Genomic DNA, 24,976 nt, shown 5'->3' with positions numbered 1-24,976 from the left:
TTGATAGTAATATATAAAATAGACTTATCAATATCTGCAGATAAATTATATAAATACATAAATTCTTTTACTACTCATATATATAACTATACACCATAGCTAAAAATATTATTGTAGAGATATTTTATAATCCTACTTGATCCTTTTTTATGATTGAAGGGGGAAAGTAAAATTGGGATATTTATAATTCATGACTGTATCAAAACAATATTTTAAACTCTTTCCTCTTTGTAACAAAGAGTTTAGATTAAAAATCTTTGATTTCTTTAATAATTTTGATAATCTTATATTTTATTAAAATAATTTTCATTAATTCCATGTAAAGTTCAAAGCAAAGATTCTTACAGATCAACATTTGTACAGAAAGATATTTTTTTTTCATCTTTTAGGATGCTTTTTAAAATCTATATAAAGTTTTTTTAAATTAATTCATTAATTAAAAATGTGAATAAGAGTGAGAATGTTATCATAATTGATGTTTGGAATATATAATTTATTCAACATGGAATTGTAGTTATCAATATTTGTTTAGTGAGAGATTCAGGCTCTACACAGATACTGATAATAGAATTAAAATAGAATACTTGGGATAGGATAATTGCTTCCAAATACAATTACAATAAAATGCCTTTATATATTAAGAGAATAAAATTATACAATACAAATTTTAAACCAACTAAATCTATCAAATTATTATAACTCCTGTTTAGTATGGGCTGACTGACAATAATTTACTTACCTCATAAAAACTTAAAGCAATTTTAAAAATGTTTTACAATAAGTTTTCATCATCTTATTATCAGAGTCTAATAATTGTCTATTATCTACAGAGAGGTTTATTTATTTTGTCTGATTATATCTGTGTGCATACAAACCTTTGATTACCTTTTATGTTTAGGTTCATCACTTTAGTTTGAAAAGATTTATAGTAAAAGTTACAATAAAACTCTTGCATATTTTTGAAGTAATGTTAAGATAGCCAATAAAACATAAGGAAAGTCGGAAAATATAGAAGTAATGTATATACCCAATTACATATGATCCAAAAGTTTTCCATTCCATTACCTTTTTGATTCCATATCAGAGTTCTATCTACACAGTCATATCAGTATATAAATTTTCCTTTTTTGGGAGTGAAGCATCTCTATAGAAGTATATAGTATTTCTAACATCTTAAGTCATTGTTTATAATTTTGGATTACTGACAAGTTTAATTTTGTTTACAATTTGAGGCTTTGTTTCTTTATGAAGCTATTAGCAAATACCATAATTAGTTCTTGTATGTCTTTAAAAAAATACATAGACAACTAAACATTCTAAATAGTAAAACAGCAGACAAAATACTCATTAAAAGTAACAAAAATCATAAGATTTAAAGTTTATCTTCAATTCTCTTGATGATATAATATTGTGTTGTCTGCAAGTGGAGTAAGACAAAACTTTTCTGAAAGAGCATTCAAAGTTTAATGTGGCGGCTAAATTTCTTCTACTTTTTGCTGGGGTTTGTTTAAGAAGATTTTTTTTCCCTAGAACTTTGATTTGAACACACAACAGAGATTTATTATATGATATTTGTTGTGTAATAATATATTTGAATGCTTCACCCCAAGACTTCAGAAACTTGCTCCAAGAACAATATACATATAACAATAAAATAAGGATATACATATAAAACATATAAGGATAAAAGTTACAAAACTGTTGTTTAAAAAGTATTCTTCAGACCATAAGTAATTGATGGAGCAGAAGTGCATTCTTGTAAAACAAGTTTTCCTTACTTTCTCATTAGATTATGTATTTTTAGGCCTGTCTTATTATTTAATTAAATCTTTAGAAATAATAACCATTACTGTGTAACTTCATATGGGTTGATTTAACATCATATATTCAATATTGTGTTGCTCAAATGTTTTTCAAAAGTAGAAACACTTTTGGTAAAATTCTGTGTTTCTCAGTAATATAGAGCTGGAAAAATTACAAGGGGAGGTTTCTATTAGGGTCTCTAATAGTGTAACTGCTAATTTGAATATATATAACTGGCGGCTTCGCCTCTATCCTCTAGAGCTTCTCCTATGGGAATTCCCCCTCCCCTTTCAAAATTATTTTTTGGCAAAATTTTGATTTTAAAAAAATGTTTTTTTTTTGTGTGGGGGGGGGGGGGGGGGTAATCGACCAATGCCCATTTTTAAATTTCAAAAATAAAAATAAAAAATATTTTGAGGTTTTTTTTCTTTTTTGGGGGTTGGAGGGGTCCCATCTTCTAAGAAATAGCTTAAAACCATTACAGGACTAGTAGGTATATTCCCTGAAGAGTAGAGCTCAATCGGTTCAGTGTTTACTGAGATTTTAGGCTTCAGACAGACAGACATCGTTCTACTTTGCATTATAGATAATACATTTAAAGATAAATATAATATATGTTATTGTTTATCCCAAAGTAATACATGTCAGATATCTGTAGAAAACAAAATTTGTTACAAAACAGAGATTGCAAAATGGTAATACAAATATCTAGGTTTACCTTTTTATTATCTAAATCTTTGTGGTAATTTCTTTGCCTTTTTAGATTTATATGGTTTAATATGTGCTGTTATTAAACGTGATACTGAATGAATGCTAAAATAAGGTTTTTATTCTTTTTTTAATTCACCCTATAAATAATATTTTAGATGCTTCTTTTAGATTGTACTATTGAAGAACATAATGATGCAAAGTCTTTGAAAATTTATACTTAATTTACTGCTTTACAATTTAGTTGACTTTTGATTAATTCTGCTCTTAGCATGTAGCCATCTTACTTCGAATTTCTTGCAAAAGAAGTAAAGATGTATATTACTAAAAGAATTAGGCTAGTTGACACCCTTGTTTGTTACCTAATGGATTTTTTGTGCTAAGTTTCCTTTACTTTTTTTAATCAAAATGGGATTACCATATCTCTGTATCTGTTTACATTGGTGCCAAACTAATACAGCATAAATATTATCCCTTTTAAATAGCTCATTTGATTTTTTTCTTGTTATATGTGTACATCATACAGAAATTAATTAGGGATTATTTTCAAGTTTTTAAAAAGGATTAATTTTTATAGTTATTTTTTTATGTATACCTACTCAGTGTTCAATTTATTAAATAATCCAATTAAAAGATTGTGTTATACAAGTTGAGTTATTACAATTAGGACATATTAGTCCTTGCAGGAATAAAGATACCAAGGTTTCAAGGTGGGGACATTTTTCATGGTTAAGTTGTTGTTACTTTAGCTATAATTTCTTTTAAATATTTTAGCTGCTTTTTTGTTGTCCACTTTATCTATATTTGTAGACTATTTGTTGCAAAGTTTTGCATCCCTTCAATATGGTACCGCTATGTTGCCCTATTGTATTTTTAATGTACATTTAGTATGGGGGAAAACAGGATGATAGGTACTTAAAGATCTTATTTCTGCTTTAAGATGTAAAAGTCATTTGATTTATTTCTGTTTCAGTATTGAAAAACTGGTCATAAAACTATAACATTTTTAAAAAAAATTATAGAGACCTCTATCTCTGAGAGGAGCATTTGCTCAAAACATCAAGCCCTTTAGGGCCCTATTAAAACCTTTCTTACCTAAATAAAACTAATATATAAGCATTTGGAGGTATCTGTATGAACAAAACAAATTACATAACATACCAACTTACTGCTAACAAAATCCGTAAATTTTTATTCAAAAATACAATTAATTTACAAATACAAAAAATATTTGTTAAAAATTTGAAATAAAAAAGTTAGAAAATAGAGAGAACAATTTTTCATTTCTAATTTGACAGATTAAAAGTTGAATCAATCATACTAAAAATAAAAGCTTTCCATTTCTAAGAAGTACAGAAATTACAAAATTTCTTATAATTTTGTTCATTTTTTTTTTTTTTTTTTTTTCTTTTTTCTTACAGGGAGCAGAAATGATACTTCATTACCAAAATAATTTTTAAAGGCTACCATTTGCTTTTCTTATATCAGAAACCATTTGATGGTCCAGAAATCTATTATTAAAAGCTGTCTGTCTGTCTGTCCGTCCATCCGTAACGGATAGCTGTTTCAGTTAATTTATACCTTTTATAGTTGTTCAAATTTTACATGATGATTGCTAAATAGTTTGGTATGGCATAACAAAGCGTGGCAACTCTATAATCGTTATAAGAAAGGCCATACGTCTTATCTAAACATGATTTTAAACTTTTTGAACAAAAGCTTTCTTATACAGTATAAAGTATATACGGAATTTTGCAACGAATTTATATTAATTTTTTTTATACTTATAAATTTATGTTCTGCTTATTAAGTTCTGTTAAGTTTTGAGTTTTTGTTCATTAGTTTAGAGCTTCGCTTTTAACAATGTTGTCATCCTTGTTTAAAAATATCTTATTTGAAAACTTAAACCACTTAAATTAGTCTTACTCTATTAAATATGAGCTATAAAAAGCTCTCATATTCATTATATTAGACATAAATATACTAAATTATTACACATAGCAGTAACTTAGGAAAGGCCAAAACAAATGTGATGACAAAAAATCTAGAATTTTTTCTAGAGATTCCAACAACTATTTTTTTTGTTACGTTTCTACTTTAAAAAAATTGATAGTTTTACTTTTTTTGTCTTAACTTTGCTTTCTTTTAACATAATTGGTTTTATTTGTGATTTTCAATTAATGCGGACTCTAATTTTACTCTACTTAACCATAACAAGATATTTGCAGTATATTCAATTACAATAAATTCCTTGTTTAGACAGCTTTTTATATTTAGATATCAATAAAGCCTTTGACAATGTCTCCCCTAAGTACATTCACACGAAGGAATTGACATATTAGACAAAAATATCAGAGTTTGCAAAATTTTCATGTTATATGTAAGTGTGTTAAGTTCACTTTGGTTTTTGCAGATTCCCATAACAATAAAGTTGTGTTAAGCTAAGATTATGTTTTCATTCTGCTTAACTACTTTTTGTTGTCTTTTTCGTTATGTTAAATTGTGCATTTCTATTATCATACTTACAGTAGATGCATTGCTCATGTGTTTGTTTGCAGTTGATAGCTTGTTTATGTTTGTGTGCTAACAATTAATAAGATTGTTCTTGTTAAAGGAAGCCTTCAAGAAATACACCACTTTAGCTGCTGAAAGACTGCCACAAGTATACCCAATACCCAAAATTTGAATCCTTCAGCTTCAATAACAAAAAAGTTTTATGCATTTAAAATGACATTTTAGGTATATGAAAAGTTTTTCAATGCTTATGCGTTGCTTGAAACAAAATTGTAAGCTTATACTCGGCAGAAACTTTTTGTTATTTTAGCTGAAGGCTTCAAATTTTGGGAACTGGGTCTACTTCTGGTAGTCTTTCAGCAGTTAGATCAGTGTATTTCTTGCACGCTTCTTTCAATAAAATTTAGTTTGTCTTGTAGCTTTATTGTCCGTTTAAATAGACCACACATGGCATAACATATATTACATAACCCCCATATATTCCATGTAAAGATATACAGACAGATAACAAAATTGAAAGAGAAAATTAGTAAAATGCTAACAAAGATGACTACATCTATTATTAACAGTAAAGCACAGATAATTTAATTTGATTTAAATGATGCTTGCAGTAAGGAACCACTGATAATCACTACCAGTTGATTTTAGGACTTGATTATAGAGATTCTTCGCTTTTATAATATTGTACCTTGTCATAATATTCAGATGATTAGGATAACGAAGTGTTGTAAAAGCATTAAAACTCAACATTTTAAATGGACGTACAGACATTCTGGTAGAGATTGTAAAAAAGCTTCGCTTTAAACAAGTATGCTATTATGTTTCTGTTGGACAGTAAAGATTCATAAAGGTCCATGGAAGGTTTTAACTAGGAAGGTTGGGAGGATATATCCACCCTCCCAATAAAAAATTACCCAACCAAAAAAAAATTCATTTTGAAATTATAATAAAGAGAGAGAGGGTCGTATTCAACCCCTATCCACCTCAAGTCCCCTAAAGGCCTCCAGAGATGTAGCTGCTAGATTTTAAAATCTATTGAATCTAATTTTCGGTTTGGAATAGATATCCAGCCTGCTGGTGGGAAAAGCCCCCTACTGGGTTGATTATCCAAGACTTATTTATAAACATATTACATTCATTTGAGTGGATCTATAATACAGGGTGACCATTAAATAAAAACACAGCTTTTCTATAATTACAGTAAGTCTCGACGTTGCATTTAAAAAAAAGGGATCATGGAGAGAAAACGAAGTGGCGGGTTTCGTCGTATTTCCTCTTTAGAATTTGGTAGGTTAGGTTATGTAAATGTTAATGGTTTTCCCGCAGAGTTAGGAAATTGGGTTAGAGTATACCGCCGGGGCTAGAAATAGGAGGAAAGCTACTGTGAAAATACGATGAAAACCTCTAGTTTTTTCTAAACCTTCTTTCGAAAAAACGTATTTTTTATTATTTTGGGACAAAGCTAGATACTTATCAAATATTTTTAGTTTTACTCAAAGTAATTCACCCTATAAAATCTAAAAATATATGTATATATGTGTGTGTATCTATGTGTGTATGTTTATCTGTGTGTGTGTGTGTGTGTGTATCTGTGTATGTGTGTGTGTGTGTATCTGTATGTGTATGTGTGTGTATCTGTGTGTGTGTGTATCTATTAGTGTATGTTTATCTGTGTGTGTGTGTATCTGTGTGAGTGTGTATACTGCACATTATGTAATCAGAATTTTGTTCCCCAGATAATTGTGGACACCAATTTGCACATTTACAGGGTGCAGATACAAAACAACCAAAATAATACTTACAACAACTTTATATATTTGCCTATATATTTTCCCAACTAGACTCCATTGCTCCATTCCTGTATCCCTACATATCCATCTTACATAAATAATCATATCAAGAAATAGCTTAGGGCAAAAGCATTTTGATATCAAAAACACTAGATGCAATTTTTTTGATGTTGTCAAATAAAGGTTTTTAAAGGTTTGAGGGGGGTTTCTAATATTTTTTTAAAAATGATGGGTATAAAAAATGAGGTTCAAAGTATATGTAGAGTAATCATTCCTATACCTACCCCTCCTGCATACGTGGACGTCCATGGTAATATTGTAAATTTTTCTGTATTTTCTACTTTTATGTAGATTTTTTGCTTAAATGTAAGTGCACAGTACATTTACAGCAGCCAATACAATTAAACCTCATCCTTCCTTCCATCATATAAACACAGTAGGATAGAATCACAAATAAACTTATTTTTCTGTTTATAGTTTGAAATTATTTCGGAAATTGAATATAATATTGCCAAAGAATTTAAAAATTCTGAACCAGTTTTGAGTTTTAAATGAATAATAATATATGTAGAAAATAAAAAGTTTAGTGTAATGTTTACATTTTTTCCATTCCAATTTTCTCCAACCTTTTTCCCTGTTCCCTTCATTAGTATCTGTATTTCTCAGTACTAATATATATATTATATAGAATACAACTATACATTTACCAAATATGTTTAGTATTCTCTATAAATGAGATGGTTATATTATGACCAGTCATATGACTATCAAACAATGAAACAAATTAGTAAACTTCTGATCTAAAGCTTTAAGGTCAAATTTGCTTAGGAAGAAATTAAAACTAAATCTGAAATGAATTAAGTAAATTAAATTCAGAGAAAACATTGAACTAATTTTACAAAAAGAATTGAAATTAGTAATTTCATACCTACCAAAATCATATAATTTATAATTTGAATTTGAAAATGTATCCATATTTTGTCAAGCTTGATTGGCTGCATTGTTTTACTACTTTGTGACACTATACACATAAACTAATTGAGTTAGTGTTATCTGAAAGGCATGGGAAGGCTTCAGCTTGTCTCCCATTCAACAAATAATATTCTCAATATATTGATATAAATGATATGTACCCATTTATATGTACTTGTCTTTCACGTTTTAATTTTCATTTTGTGAGTTCTTGCAAAATTATTTGTTTCCTTTATATTGAAAACTCTTTTAATAGAAAGTTTAATAAAATTCTAATATTTTACCTTTAAAATAATGAAGCTATTTTTTCACTATTACATTCACTGTGCAACACATTGACTATTAAACTTCTTTTTACAAAAAAAATAAATGTTCTTACCATATAATGCATAATATTGTGTGGGTTGGACTTAATGACACTTTATTCTATGCATACCAAAGTAATTAAAGCTTATATAAGAAAGTGGACTTTTAAGTGTTTTTGTATTACAACAAAAACCAGGATAAAATAATTTAAACAAAATTTAAAAATTCTGGATTTAAAACTTGGACTTTTAGTTATAAACAAGAAACTTTGATATGATACAGGAAAAAAAAAATAATTTAAACTGTCAAATATTTTTTGATTTTTAACAAGTATTTTTTGTTTACTTGTTGGAGTACCAAATGGCATATTACTTCCCATATTATATTGTTATTACTTTCACAGCTTGGAATAAAAGAATAAATGCATATTTTATGTGGTGTGACATATTTATATTAAAAAGATGTTTTAAATTTTAAAGAACAGTCTAATCATTGAAATTAGTGAGAGATAAATCTTCTTTTCTAAATAATGCATAGCATTAAACATTTCATTCTTTAAAAAATATTCATGTATACTAAAATATATTTTTGTTACAAAATTATAACCATTAATAATAAAATTTAAAATTGCATTTAATTTGAAAGTCTGCTATCATGACTTTACAATTTCTGTTGCTGATTTTATTCAAGAAAATTATATGAATGCAAAGTAGTTGAAAATAGAATTATTTTTCTGGAAATGAAAGAGTTTAGTTTCCAATTCAAAAAGGAATTATTTAAGATAAGAATTTGTCAAATTATCATATTACCTGAATAATTTCATTTTTATAAATTTGAAATTTGATTAAAAGGTGTTTAAAAAGATTCATTCATTTAAGTGAAGAAATATTGTTTTTATTTCTTATATTTTAACAATATTTTTCACAATGCTTAATCTTATCTGGAAGTCTTAAATAGTTTTGGAACTCCTAAAAAATTTATTTTAGCACAACTTTTATTTTCAACTTTCAGAACCTTTTTAAATTAACTCTTTATTTTTCTTAACACACATTCTGAAGATTACAACAGACACAAAATTGCATTTTTTTATGCAAATTTAATCTTTGGTTTAAATTAATTTAAGAAAAAAGCTGCTTCCTTTAAATAGATTTATTTAAGTTAGCCAAATTTGTTAAATATCACTTTACAACCTGCTCCTTTCCATTTGGATCTATATCTCATCTGTTATAATATTGTAAAAGTATATTTGGTATACAAAAGTTTATAGACACAAAACTCTCAACATTTTCATTTTCCTGCAAAATACAAAATTGTATTTTTATTTGAATAAAAGTATGAATCTATAAAAATATTTCTGGTTTTGTCATTTATGTAGAGATTCTATTGTAGAAAAACATCAGCAAAAAGTTTATTTGAATGATGCTGTGCATTTCTTTTTATTCACATAAAACTTTCTTATATTGGAATTCTTCTATAACAATTCTTTATTTGTAATTACAATTAGTTTGTTCAAAAAAAAGGGAAGGAAAATAATGAAATATTTCTAAAATACCAATTAATTCAATTAAAAACACAAAAGTTGTATTAATCTGTACAGTAAACTGTACAATAACAATCTTATTATAAAAAGTAGTATGTATGTTGTAGTGAGGATTTCGCTAACCACTGAACCAAAATGGTCCTCCTTTACAGTGAGGCTTCTTATAGGTCCCAGGATGGTTTTAGGCTACTTTATTTTTATATGAAGTCTGGGTATGGTTTTAGGCTATCTTCTGCCCTTCCATATCCCTTCAAATCTAGAGCCCCTAGATGCAAGGGGCGCATCCGCTATTAATTGTTAATGTAGTAAGGTTTTCTTTTGTCTGTAGCTTAGATTTTGATGAAACTTCTGAACCGATTGAATCCTCTATGTTGGAGAAGCTTCACATACGTTCGGGGGAGGATTAGGATATTTTATTTTAGATTTGGGCTTTGGGGAGTATTTAGTTTTTTCCCCTTTCCCTCGAATACAAGGCCCCTAGATGCTAGGGGATGCACCCTCTTGTCACTAAAATTGTATTAATCTGTACAGTAAACAGTGTTGAGAGAGAGAGATAGTAAAACAACAAGTCATCCTCTATAAATTTACAATTGCCCCACCTAAAAATTTTCTACACAGACAAAACTCCAAAGAAAAAATGTTGAAGTTTTCTCACATTTTTGGCAAGTTGTTTATACAATCCTCCAAGGGAGCAAACAGTGTAAACTGGTTAAAAGTTGTTTGCCAAATAAATTTACTCAAGGAATACAGCTCTTCTCAAGGTCTTAAATATGTTGAGCCATTCAAATATTTTTCTCCTTTTTTAAATGAATTGGATCCAAATAAAAGATTGAATATAAGTTATTAAAAATTAGTTTGGTATGGTTATGAGTTGCACCTGTTTATTTGCTTACCTATTGTTTTAATTTTATATTCCTGTTAAATAAACAAATTTAAAAATTTTAATATTTTTAGATCTTGTCTAATAATATATATATATAGATTTCTATTGTAGGCTAAATACCTCTTAGAATAATGATAACAATTGCATGTCTATTAAATCTGCATAAATCTCATAATAAATCATATAATAATGTTCTTGTGAAAGATCAATAATTGATCATCTATTTTTGCAGAATTACCTTATTTATATCATTTTGTATCTTATTTGAATTTTGAACTATATTTATAATCAATAGAAATCATAATTGGATAATAGAAAAGTTATCTATCAATTTTTACATCTTTTTGGTGTACTTTTTGCTCACATGCTATCATTATTATTTGAACCATGATAAAAGGGTGAGAATCCAATTAAAATATCTGTGGTGTTAGGGAGGAAGAAAGATATTACTACATCCAAACCTTAGATAACTTGAATATATATATTGGAAAGTTTTAATAAGAGGAACCTGCCAAAATTTACACATTCACTTAAATTCATTTTGGCTCAAATTAATAATAAAATTATGATGTTTAACTTTTCTTATTTCATTTAAAAGTTGTGCTACTTATAGACATAATAGTCCTTGTTGAATCAAATTTAAGAAATATGAATTCTTTTTATCAGTTCTAGAAGAAGGTAACATATTGTTCAGTTTCAAAGTATGAATTATAGATTTTGAATAAAAAATGTGATATTAAAAAGGCATTAAATTCTATTGCACCAAAAATTATGCAATATGCATTTAAATTTCTTTTCAATGTATAAAATATGGGTCATATGCAAAGTGATGAGAGTAAACTTTGCTAACTATAAAAGGCTGCTGTAACCAAAACTTTTAAACATACAAACATATTTCTAAATTTTATACTTTCAATTGATCTGTAGCAAAATTTGTTTTAATTCAAAAGTTGTGAAAATACAAAATATTGTTACATGTATTAGAAATTACACTTGATATACTAATACATTTTATTATATGTCTTGACTTCAATAGAAAACAACACTGAAAGAAAAATTAAAAATTAAAAATTGTTTTTCATGATTTTATTTGAATGCATTGGATGTAATTCTAAAATACAGTAATCCATGAAACAATAATTTTTTATTACACTAGTCCCCAAACTTAAGTTATATAATAACGTTTTCTTATTCTTTGTCCTAATAACTTTGGGGACATTTATTGACTTTTGACTTAAGTTAAGTGAACAAAGTTTTAAACACTAATTGTAATCTGCAGAAAGGATAATTTTGTATATCATTATTGGGGATGTACCTCAATTTATCAGCCATTGTCTTATCCCTTTAGATCACTCCTAAAATAGGAAAGCTTGTTTCAGGTTTTAATACAAATTCTAGAATTTTTGGATACAAGAAGAGGTATAAAAAATAAGGATGACAACATCCATAAAAGCGAAGCTCTGAAACGGTAGGATAAATGAATATTAACACTTTTAGAGTGTAATAACTAATTAATGAGAATACAAATGTATAAAATCTAAAAAAGTAGAAAGTAAATTTGTTTAAAAACTGCTTAAATAGAGGATCCTTTTTAAGGACATACTTACATTTTTAGGACTTGATTATAGGGATGCTTTGCTTATAACATTTCACCTTTTTGTAATAGGAATCAGTATTCAAAAATGAATAGGATAATTATAACACATTGTTGAAGGTTAAAAATCAATATCTTTTAAATGGACGTACGGACATTCTGGTAACGATTATAGAGTTGCTATGCTTTCTAAATCGTACCTAACTATAATAGGAACCAGCACTTAAAGTTTGAAAACAATACAACAATTATAACACATCTTAATAAATGAAAAGAGCTAACCATTGCGGACGGACGTACGGACCGACCCTAATTATAGAAAAGCTTTGCTTGTAATAAAACAGAAAAGTTTATTAAACAAATACTTTGTTGAACAAACCAAGAAATGTGAAGAGTTAGGTTTGGGTGGCAAAGTTAAAACTTATCCCAAGATAATCTTCTTTCTATAACCAACATTTTAAACTTTTATATCTACATTTTCAAACTTAAGATTTTTTATCTATTTTGGGATTTAACATCTTTTGACAACAAAGAAAAGGACTTAAGAGAAGTCAGTTTTCACATATAAACTTATTATAATAATATCATAGCAAGGCTTTAATGCAAAGAAAAGCATATAATAAAATGTAAAACAAACACTAGAAAAATGTGCAGCACTCCACTTCATCTAAATTTTTAGATTTATTTTATAACATTGACTTTGAAAGTTAGTTCATCTTTATTTGAATGAATTCAAAACCTCTCCAGAGATTTTTTTACCATCTTGAAAAATAAGACGTAAATCCTTATTGCGTGTGCATTTTTTTGCAGGGTTTAGCAGCCACCCATTTCAAAAGGGCTTTGCTGCAAATAATCATAATAATTGACGGCTTAGCTACAGTTTTAGAACTTTAAAATTGGTGGCTTTGGATGGATAAAAACGGAGGCATTGCTAGTCTAATTAGGGCTAAATGCTTTGAATAAAAATTGTCTAAAAATTTGCAGACGATTGCTGATTGCAACTGCGGCTGCGAAGCCCAGAATTTTTGTGTATCTTGGATTTACAGTGTAATAACATAAAAAGGCTCTACACAGAGTAAAGCTATGCATACAACATATCAGGAAGGGAGGTAACATCGGGCTGTTTATTACACTAGTCCCAAAGTTTTAAAATAATATTTTTTTATTAGTTGGCTGAACACTTTCGGGGACTTTTATCCGATTTTGATTGGTTGGTTTAAAAAGTTGAGTGTCTTCACTTTTCAATAAATAATTGTAATCTACTGAAGGGGTTATTTTGAGTAGCATCATTGGGGGATGCGCATCAATTTATCGGCCATTGTCTAATCCCTGACAACATATACAGATTCAAATAAAAATACACAAATACCATTGGAAAAACATACAATAAGCTGAATCCCAAGGACAAAATTGTATGCACTTTAAGAAGTTTTCTTTTAAAATCCTTTTTTATTTTCATTCATTTTTTAGGATCTTAAATTCTTAACTGTGATCAAGCCAACTAAAGTAGTAGGTTGTTTGTATGTAAAATGTTGCAACTGGGGAACAATGGGCAGGTTTTAATCCATTTTGTAAGGGAGATACGTTTGGTTCTGGATCTTTCAAAAAGTTTGTCCACACTTTCTCTAAGGGGCTAGGCTTCTTAAAGTTAGGGAGGGATCCTCTAGTTTGATTAAAAAACTAGGATGACAGCATCCATAGATAGCGAAGCACCTATGAAAATTAGGGGCTGACAAGGGAAAAAGTTGCATGTTCACCAACGGAAAGAATAATTTGAACTTGAAAGAGGTATCTTCAAATAAAAATGTTGTTATCAAATGTAAAAGCCAATAAAATCACATTTCTCCAATTGCGATATAAAGTGAATTACAGAGTGGCTTCGCCACTAACAGCTGTGAGACTTGCCTTGACTTGGAAGAGATGATTAAAGAGTGCATAGAACATAAACAAACAAACAAACATAAAGCTTATTTGCAAAATCCACCATTTCCTTTCATGTGCCTTCTTTTTAAAAGCAAACATTTTCTACTTCTATTACATAGTGTGTCTATATGTCTTGTAGGGGGTATTTAATTTAGGGTAGTCAGAATTGTACTATCGATTTCAAAAATAGTTCTTGAGACAATTGAAACCTATTCTGCGTAGAAGGCGTAAATTTTGATAATAGATATTTGGTCGTTGGTTTTTTGACACTTTTATTTTGTCACCGTAGAGCTAAATTTTCAAATATTGATTCCTGCGATGATTAGACAGACTGTTTAATGAAAAACTTTTATAAATATTTAGATTCGTGCGATATAATTTAGAAAAAAAGGCGGGTGGTGGGTTTAATTGCTTGATTTGGACTTTGAGGGAAAGCAACTTTTTTTCTGTTTAATTATATCATTTATTGATCTTTGTTATTATGGATGTTGTCATCCTTGTTATAAAAGATCCAGCTAAATAACATGTAAGCATGTTGAATGATATAACTGCACAGCTTTTCCATATTATGTAATAAAAAACAAGGATTAATTTGTCCAAGAGGAAAGAAAATACATGTATGACATTAACATAAAAAGTTAAAGACAGTTATTTATAGTGGTACCCAAAGTTTTATAAACATATTCTCTCATTCATTGTCTTTTGGGTACTTTTTATAAATCTTGATTGGCTGTTACAAAGCACACAAAAATATAGTCCAAAGAATGAAATATTTATTTTATCACATTGGTTTATTTTCCATTGTCCTATCACTCTAGATCCCAAGCATTATCATACAATTTGTAGAGCACCAACCAATTAAAATGAAAAGACAACAGCAATAAAGGTTTAAACCTGGATATAGGAAGCTGGGATAAAACCTGTTGTGATGGATCAGAAACTGGACATCCAATCATCAGACCTCCAGCAAACGTCAGTGATGAAGATTTGGCCAAGGTATATATGTTTTATATCCCAAGTAGCGGTTTCCCACAAAGTGACTGGTTGAGCACTCGAATTTTGAAAAAAGAGTGATGGGATAGTTTTTTATTATGTTTAACTTCTGGTCCGTTTAGGTAATGTTATATTAGGTCCAGGTTTGCCCGCACCGAAGGATTAGGCCAGTCGGGATTAAGGCCCTCCGCCTAGGGGTTAAGCATTAAGAAAAAAAACTAAAACCAACCCCTTTTTCCAAATTATATAATAAAGGGGAGAAGGGGTTTTCTAGTACCGCTGGGCACTTTGAGGAAAAGCACCTGTTAAGCTTTACAAAATGCTTGATTTAAAACAATTCACGTTAAGGTACAAAATTTTCTGTTCAACTTCATTCAAGATTAAGATTCAATTGAAACAAAAATCTATTTTAGTAACTATTCACCAGACAGACAGACAGACAGACGTAGTGAGGAAAATTGCTATTGATATTTAATATTTTAGTTGGACAAAACTTTGAAAGAGACTTCAGCATTCAACTTTGATGGAATCATATGTGAAGGTCTTGAGTACTCTATGATGGAAAAACTACAGGCTTGCCAGGTATAAATACATTTTCTCGGCTGCTGTTATATATAGACGTTTTATTTTAATTCAGTAGATTCCTCTTACTATTATCCAGTATATCCATTTTAAGCAGTTTGTCCGACGCGTCGGTAAGGCTATGCGGAGCATTTGATTTCATTTAGTGCAAAATTGATTTATGGTTTAAATTCACGCTGATATTTTTTAAAAATGGGTTTCTAATTAGCATTAAAACTAGACCTTTTGCTACAAAAACTTGTTTTTTTTTGCTTTGATAAAATGGATGCCATCATCCTTGTTTGAAAACAAAGTGCAAAGTGAGATAATGTGTAGATACCCCTTTTTTGGAAAAAAAGTCGAAGGATTTGCATTAAATATTTTGTATAATGCTAACATTACAGACATGAACATTTCTTGAGGAGCTTCACTGCTAAAAATTATAGTAATGTTTCTTAATAAAAATAAATTATTTCTTAAATGGCTACTTATAAATTTCTTTACAAAATGTACTAATATATCTTTTGTGTTATATAAAAATAAAATACAGGAGAGAACGGGACATTGCGCTTTTTATTGTACTAGTCCCCAAAGTTTTATAATACTGTTTTCTTATTCGTTGGAGACTTTTATTGAATTTTCATTGGTTGGTTTATGAAGTTGTCCACGTGTTTCAACCACTTATGTAATCTACGGAAGGGTAGATTTAGTGTATCATCATTGTGTATATACATCAATTAATGAGCCATTGTCTTATCTCTTTAGATCCCTGATAAAATAGGTCCGGCAATGCACTTTTGCCAGAAGAATTAATCTACATTTGTCAAAGGACCAAAATATATGGGCAGGGGAAGAGGGGGTGTTGTTGAGTGAGAGATAATTGTGGGGAGGGTTGTCTCAAATCTATTGTTAAAGTCCACAATTTATAAAACAATACTAGACAAAATAATTATAGAACATTCTGTTGTGTTCATTAGCCTAATTTGAAAGAAAGGAATATGGCTCACATGTATTCATCATGCTGTGCCTTTCTTTCTAAGAAAACAAGGATGACAACATCCATAAGTAGCGAAGCCCCAAAATTATGAATGGATATCGGGAAAAAATTACAATAAAGCAGTGTCATACAATAAACATCAATCTTGGTAAAATAGAGAAACCTTTGAAATCACGCAAACTTACAACCATGAATCGAGGAATCGATCTAGCACCGTAGTTAATAGACAAATCTTGATGAAACTTGATGGAAATATGTAAAACATAAGCATATTCAATCCCTGATAATTTCAGCCGTCAATCCTGAATAGGAATCGAGAAAACCATGAAAACCTAAAAATCTAGGAATCGATCTAGCACCCCAATTAATAGAAAAATCTTAATAAAACTTAGGGAAAATAGGTAAAATACAAATTAAATATTCCCTGAAAATTTCAGCCCTGTATCTTGAAAAGGAGTTGAGAAAATCACGAAAACTTGAAAATCTAGGAGTCGATCTAACACCCCAAATAACTGACAGATGGACTAAACAATGTATAGATTAGATGGGCATATGTCATGAAAATATTCACTAAATAATTCAGCTGTCTATCTTGAATAGGATCCGAAAAAATCACGTTTTCCTCGTGGCGTTACGGACTGACGGACTGACGGACAGACAAAGTGAATTATAGAGTATCTTCGCTACTAAAGAAGAAGGAAGGGAGTAAATTATGCTGATACCAAAAGTTTTATAACACAATCTTTTAACCTTCTGCTTTAAAATATTGGGTACATCGATAAAACGAGGATTGTTAAAACTGAGAGTGTAAAAGCTCAGAAGGGGTAGCTATATTCATCATCATTTAAGATGTGCATAAATTTTAAAAAGTACTTTGATATAGAAGATTATTGAAGTCCCCCAACAGATTATGACGTCATTCGATAAAATAACCAAATGAAAGGCCAGCATAAATTTTACCATATTGGTAAATTACAGTGTATACTGGCCTCTCATTGGCCATTCTATCGTATGACGTCATAATCTGTTGAGAGAATTTAATAATTTTCTTTGATATCTCTATTCTATTACGGGTTCTGTGAACTTAAAATCAATATATCTATTTTACCCAAGGAGAAACAAGTCTCTGAAGAACAAATTAATCTATAATTTGTTCTTTTTACAACTAGCAGATTGTCACACATGACAATTTTGGGGATGTGAATAAATAATCAATTGTCTTATCCCTGGTATCAGCCACCCTGTTACCGATGTACTGAATTTTAGTTTCCGAAAGTGTACCTAGCTTCCGCGTCCTATCTCAATATTTACTACTAGCTAAAAAGGCTTCAAACTTTAAAAAATAAAAATTTAAAGAATTATAATTTTGAATGTATAATGTATTTATCGTTTCTATATTATATGGCTTTTTCCTTTGACCGAAGAAGCTGAAAATAGCGTTTGCAATATTTGGGTTATCCGCTGTACAACTTTGGAAATTAACGAAGAAATAGGCAATCCATTTTCAGCACATCCTGTTACCACTACCGGCTGTTAGGGTACCTTCAATACCACACTTTCATCTATTTGCTATTGTTTATCCAGGGATAAGATAATGTACAATGAATTGTTGTATAACCCTAATGATGACAAATAAACTTATCCTTTCTGTACATCACAAAAGTTTGGACAATGCTGAAAATCAAAAAAATTTAAACATTTGAAATTTTTAACAAATAGATGAACTTAGCTTTGTTTTTGATAAAAATTTGAATACCAGTCCACTGTCCCCTTCTTTGTCTATGAATCACAATATGCGGAAAAGAAAGCACACTGGCAACTAGACATTATTGACCTTATTTAAGTAATCAATGACAGTCACCAAGCTGACAGAATATGTTAGCGAGTTTAAAAAAAAACAAATACAATAATCCAGGGATCTAAAGGGATAAGACAATGGCCGATAAATTTATGTACATCCCCAATGATGATACACAAAATTATCCCTTATGTAGATTACACTTAGTGGTTGTACGTTAGGACAATGAACTTAGTAAATCAACCAATCAAATTCATTTAAAGTCTCCAAAGTTGTTGAGCGAACTAATAAGAAAACATTAATATAAAACTTTGAGGACTAGTATAATAAACAGCTCAATATCCCCTTCCATCCGGCTGACAATAACCACCAAATAAAAGCTTCTAAAAGTTTACTTAATGTTTGGTTTTAAGAATCGAACCTAGTAATAGTGTCTAACTTTTTATCTTTGTGACGTAACAAAAATCAAAGGATGAGAGGGGAGGAGGTGGGAAAGGAAACCCCTAAAAAAGAGATGGATTTTTGTTACGTCACAAAGATAAAAAGTTAGACACTATTACTAGATTCTTAAGAATCTCTTTTCATACATTTTAATAAAGATAAACATTTAAAAATATTTTGTAAAACTTGAAAACATAGAAAATAGATGCTGTACAAAATCTGAGTTAACCTCTCTTCATATAATGAATGCATTTTTCTCCCTCCTTATCCAATTATCTGAATTGTCTAAAATAGATTAAATATGTTAAAAATGAGACAAATTGTTAAAAATCTATTTGATTGGGTTTCCCTAGGAGTGAAAGGACAATTGCAGTAAAAATTTATCTATATACTATTATCCCCACAATATTTACTAGTTAACAAAAAGCCGAATTTCTACCATAAAAGTCTCTAGGGGCACATTAAAGAGGGAAGGGGGAAGATTGATCCCCATCCCCTCTTTTAGTTCAGTTTTCGAAGGATAGAGTTTTTGTCCAACCGTGATTTTTATCGGGAAAAATCTTCCGGGGACCTATACGGAGCTTTACTGTTAAGAAGACCCATTTCAATCAATCAGTGAGATCTCTCGATATTGACAGAAAGACAGACGTACAGACAAACTTCCTGTGATTTTTACATAAAGATAATGTAAAGCTTCACTAATACTGTTTTTAATTGTTATATAAATTTCAAATTTTAACCCAAAAGATGATATTGATAAGTGTGGTAAATCAAGCAAGTTTTTTAGTTTTACTGTATATTGGAAATCATTGTTCTTGTTATGGAACAGATTTATTTGCCAGACGCTAAATTAGATTTAGAATTGGTTTCTCAATTATGTCTGTGCTTCTAAATGTTTAATACAGAACATTTAATTTTAATTTTAAAGTTTAAGAATCAATTATATATGTACAATGTACATATATACAATGCAATGTATACAACTACAAGAATACATTGTGGAATTCGTCACAAATGCTATAATAACAAAATACGGACAATCCTATATTTATTTAGTAGATGCACTAATGTATTAGTAAATAAGAAAGGTTTCGTGATTTTTGTAGATATTCTCTTTTATTTTAAAGAAATCTAAAGGGAGGGGACATTGAACGATAGATTAATATCCATTACAATTTAGAACCAACTAATCATAATTCTTTAAAGAATCACTTTTTTGAGTCAACAGTACCAGATTATGTAGTTACAAAACTTTCGATACTAGTATAATTTACAGTCCAATGTCCCCTCTCTCCCTGATTGTTATCAAACTATTTTTCATTTCAGGCGTACACAACAACAACGACGACCACTACAACTACCACAACAACAACCACACCCAAACCAGCCCCCAACAACAAGAGAGACAGCTCAGGCTTGACATCTAGCGGTGAAAAATCAAGTTACAATCTTCTACCCTCAATATTCACCGTCCTGCTCTCCTATCACCTGTTTTGTTAGATACGTCAGCTGATCAAGTTACAAATCAGCTGTTATGTGCGAGATCAACTGATTAGTTATTAATCAGCTTTTTAAAAGAAATCATCTAATAATTCAAAAATCAGCTGATCAGTTCTTAATCAATTGTTAAAGTCAAGATAAGTCTACAAGTTAAAATCAGCTAATATAATGGTGATCAGATGATTAGATACAAAACAGCAGATCAGTTAAAAATCGGCTGTTGTGGTGATATGAACTACACACTTTAAAGACAATTGGCTTACAAATTTAATCAGAAAAAAACATTGAAAAGAGGCATTATTAAAAATTAATTTCAAAATAAATTGATATTTTAAATTGTTAGAATCTAGAGCTAAATTGAGAAATTAAGATCAAAGCAATTATTTGAATTATATTTAGTTTGGCAAAGATTGAAATTGATCTCCCCTCCCCTTTCCAATAGTTTCTTTAAGTCAGGACTGAAAGTATCATCTAAGAAACCATTTTTTTTTTGTTTAATAATAATATCCAATTCATAAGCAATAAGTTGAAATGAAACTAAATTATTGAGTTGATAATATATCAGCCATCGTCACTTTTGGGGAAATGTAGTCGACTTATTTAATGTCACTGACGTCATTTACTGAATGTTTGGACATACAAAGATTAATTCTAAATCCATTAAATTCTTGTGCACACCTTCTGAGACCCAATTATCACTCTTGAGTCTTGTCATTGTTTGTCTTTTCAACACAATTTCATTCATCTCACAGTAATTTTCTTGGATCATAGGGAGAAAATCAGGGAACAGGGATAGAAAATCTGCCAAAAAAATCTATCAAATTATTAAAACAAAAGTTTTTAAACAACATACATAATCATGATGACGCTGTCATTTTTTACCAACATTGAAAATTGAAAAAAAACTGTTGCAATTTTGAATGCTGAAAAAGGTTCTTTTTCTTTGGGGGGACAATTTCCAATCAAAGCCATCAAAATTTTAATTTTTAATTAATTTTATATTAAATTTCACTAACATAGACAATTATGTTTATTAGTAGTGCAGTATTAACATGCCAACAAAATTTTAGTCAAAATAATAACAGTAAACTGTTATATAGTATTTAAAATCTTTAATAAAGATAGATACTAATTAAAAAGTATCTGAGTTACTAAACAAATATAGGATAATTTGAAGTCAAGATCCATTTTATTTTAGGAACTAATTACTAATTATGAGGGGGAAGAAAGTGTTTACATTTAATCATCTTTAAATTTAAACATTTTAAATATGTAGAATTTAGTTTTTATTAAAGTCTTTAGTTTAAATTTGATTTTAAGTGCCAAATTTAAAAATGTATGGGCATAATATTTACAATTTTTGTCTTTAAGACTGAAATTTATAATAAAATTCTATGATGTTAACTCTGTTGGATATAAAGCCTATGGTGTTGACTCTTATGGATGAAAAGTCTATGATGTTAACTCTATTGGAACAATAACTCTGGTTTAAGTCTAATTTATCTTGCACGCAATAGATCATGATTACTCTACAGGGATTGGACAATAGACAATAAAATAATTTTTCCCTTAATTTTCTGTTTATAGTAAGAGGTATAAATACAAAGGGGTATGCATTAATTTAATTGTTTTTGTCCTTTGACTTTCCCTCCTTGATTATTTAGGACTTTTGTTCTAAGTAAAAAGAAAAATCAAAATATCTTTTACAAGGACATTTATGGTCATAATTAGCGCACCAAAAATGAACAATATTTTTTTTTATATTTTGAAGTTATTGTCAATAAATCTAAATAAGATAAAATCATTGGAACCTAGTAATAGTGTCTAACTTTTTATCTTTGTGACGTAACAAAAATCGAAGGATGAGAGAGGAGGTGGGAAAGGAAACCCCTAAAAAAGAGATGGATTTTTGTTACGTCACGAAGATAAAAACTTAGACACTATTACTAGGTTCAATCATTGGTTGTCCAATTTTCTTTTTAGCAAAATATCCATATTTTTAAATTAGGCAAGTTTGGACGTACAAACATTTTTAAAAATATGTGTAGAGTAGCTGCGCCACTAGCAATCTTGTCTTTTATCAATCAATAAGAATTATGTTTGCTTTCTTATCATATTTCAAGGGAAAAACAAACACTTTGACTTTAGAATAGCACTTAATAAGTCTTGCTTTTCTTTCATTTTTTTAAAACTTGTCTGTAAAATATTGTCTTTATAAGGGAGAAGGGATTCATGTAGATATAACGTAATTTTAGTATGAGGGGTACTTAGAAACATAATAATATGCTAATAAAAGTATTATGTACTTTTCTAAGTAGAAACTAGTTTAAAGGGTTCTCTAAAAATTATAAAATTATTATTACAAATAGACATTATCGGAGAGAGAGGGGACAATGGGCTGTTTATTACACTAGTCCCAAAAGTTTTATGATAACGTTTTCTTATTCCTTGGCTTAACACATTAGAGACTTAATTAGATTTCGATAAGTTGTTCCATTAAGTTGAGTGTTCATATGTGTCAACCAATTTAAATCTACAGAAGGGGTAATTTTTTGTGTCATCATTGGGTATGTACATCAATATATCGGCCATTGTCTTATCCCTTAACATCCCTGACAAGTACACCTTATATGTCAAAAGCATTCTTTGATAATTCATACTTTATACCTGGATTTACAAGAAATCTACAAAAATCCCCCATTCCTTCATATAAATACTTTTTAACACATAAGCAAACTAGATAAATTTAATCAAATGTCATTAAGAAAAAAATATATATAATTGTAATTTTTTTTTAATAATGAAATAAAATAATCCTATTAATTTAAGCCTCTGTTTATGGATTATTTTATTTTATTTTTATTAAAGTATGTACTTGATAAAGGTTTAATATTATTTAAAGTAGGTAAATATGGAAAAAAGAATTGTAGTTTAAATGTGAGTATAGTGTAAAATGTTAGAATAGTTAAAAATTCAAAGTATTATCATATATATACTCTTATTCATATATTCAAATACTCCAATTTTTTTTATAAAAACGCATTTTTGAAGTATGTTTTTAGGCCAATGAAGTACCAAAAATACTCAAAAACTGCTCTATGAGTAACGTTCTTTCAATAAGACAATAAAAAGCCATTTTTTATTCTATTAACTTTTAGCAAAAAAAAAATTTGATACATTTTAAAGGAATTTTTATAATCACATTTTTTCGAATTTACATTTTTTTTGAAATTTTCTACACAAGTTTATGAAAAAAAAACATCTTTATTTTAATCAAATAAAATTTATTTCTTTTTTTGAAAATATACATAAATTTGATTTTTATAAATACTAAATTTAGGAATTTTGAGAAGCTTATTGTCATAATGTTCTGATATAAATATTGTTATGAAAAATAATCCTCTAAATTTATGTGATTTGTGGTCCGTTAAAATATAACTTAATATAATTGTTCTTATTCTTTAAAAAAATGCTACTCAACTATTAATTTCTTGTTGTCTGTTTGTTCTTAAAGTTGCTGCGGCCATAGCATCTATGGGATATGTATTCAAAAGGGGTCTAAGACTAAAATTTTGAATAAAAAATAGCCTAAAACCATCCCATAAAGCTTACCTAAAAATGAGAAATTAATTTGTTTAGGGTTTGGTAAGCTTTTAACGAACAGACATTGAAAGCCTTACTACTTGATATTGTATGATAGCATACCAAAAACAATTTAGTTTTTTGAGAAAGAGTTCTCAGCAATTGCTTGTAAAATTTTTTAGTAAAATTCAAATAATTCTGGGGTAGTTTCGGGCTATCTTTTGTTGTTAGTAAAGCCGCTTGTTGAAAGCTTTGCTAATTTTGAATATCCGTCTCTTTGATTTAACTTTTTTAATCAAAGTTTCCATTTTTTCCATAATCCAAAATTTTAACATTTTAAACAGAAAATTTTAAGTTTTAAATTTCAAAGAATTAAAAGTAGTTATTTATCGCATCGTATTATAGACAGCTTTCCGCGGATATCAAAATAAAAATTATAAGATTAAAACCAGTTTTGTTAGACCCGAGGGGACGAAGGACCGGGATACGAAAACTGGTTTCATTATTTCTTAATATTCGTGAAAAATTGTCTGTAATAAGATGCTATACATGATTTACAGTATGGCTGAGAACCGGTTCTATCACAGCGGATATTAATCGGTTTAGCCATACTGGAAAAATAATATACCATCTTTCAACATTCCACCATAAAAATAAACTGTTATTAATTGTTGTTAAAAGAAAAAATGATTTATGAAAAACCGGTTTTTGTTTCTAGTTTGTGTTATTATCTCCTCCTTATCTATATATTATTGTATAAAAAATATTTGATGAAATAAAGTTTTGTCTGGAGTTTAGGTTTTATTATTTTTAAAAGCGAAGCTTTTCTAGTATTCGTCGGTCCATCCGTAACGGTTTTTTAATTTAAACTAGTTAGAAATGTCCTCTTGATTTCAAACTTTGCATGATGATTTCTGATGAACAGTTAGTTACGACCTAGAAATCGTAGCAGCTCTATAATCGTTACCAGAAAGTCCGTACGTCCATATAAAACATGCTGATTTTTTACTTTTTTGGCAACAAATTTTTGTATGTTGAAATTATCCGATTCATCTGATTCCGAAACATCTC

At 29.0% G+C, this 24,976-nt stretch overlaps 2 protein-coding genes across 2 annotated transcripts in view; one reads left to right on the top strand and one right to left on the bottom strand.

The window, feature by feature from the left end:
* The window catches only part of LOC145320140 (uncharacterized), a 48,374-nt gene extending 23,677 nt beyond the window's left edge, over nt 1-24,697 (top strand). Inside the window, exons 6-8 of the mRNA XM_080162580.1 lie at nt 14,941-15,029; nt 15,510-15,608; nt 20,150-24,697. Of these exons, the coding sequence (XP_080018706.1) occupies nt 14,941-15,029; nt 15,510-15,608; nt 20,150-20,323 (362 nt within the window). The 3' untranslated portion in view covers nt 20,324-24,697. The remainder of the gene's footprint in view (nt 1-14,940; nt 15,030-15,509; nt 15,609-20,149) is intronic.
* rno (PHD finger protein rhinoceros) overlaps nt 1-24,976 on the bottom strand; it is a 389,004-nt gene that overhangs the window by 204,798 nt on the left and 159,230 nt on the right. The window lies entirely within an intron of this gene.

Source organism: Acartia tonsa, chromosome 5, assembly GCF_053477335.1.
Source record: "Acartia tonsa isolate MP-2025a chromosome 5, ASM5347733v1, whole genome shotgun sequence".
Classification (NCBI taxonomy): domain Eukaryota; kingdom Metazoa; phylum Arthropoda; class Copepoda; order Calanoida; family Acartiidae; genus Acartia; species Acartia tonsa.
The sequence above is the reverse complement of the archived record's forward strand: the minus strand, read 5'-3'. Positions and strand labels throughout refer to the sequence as shown.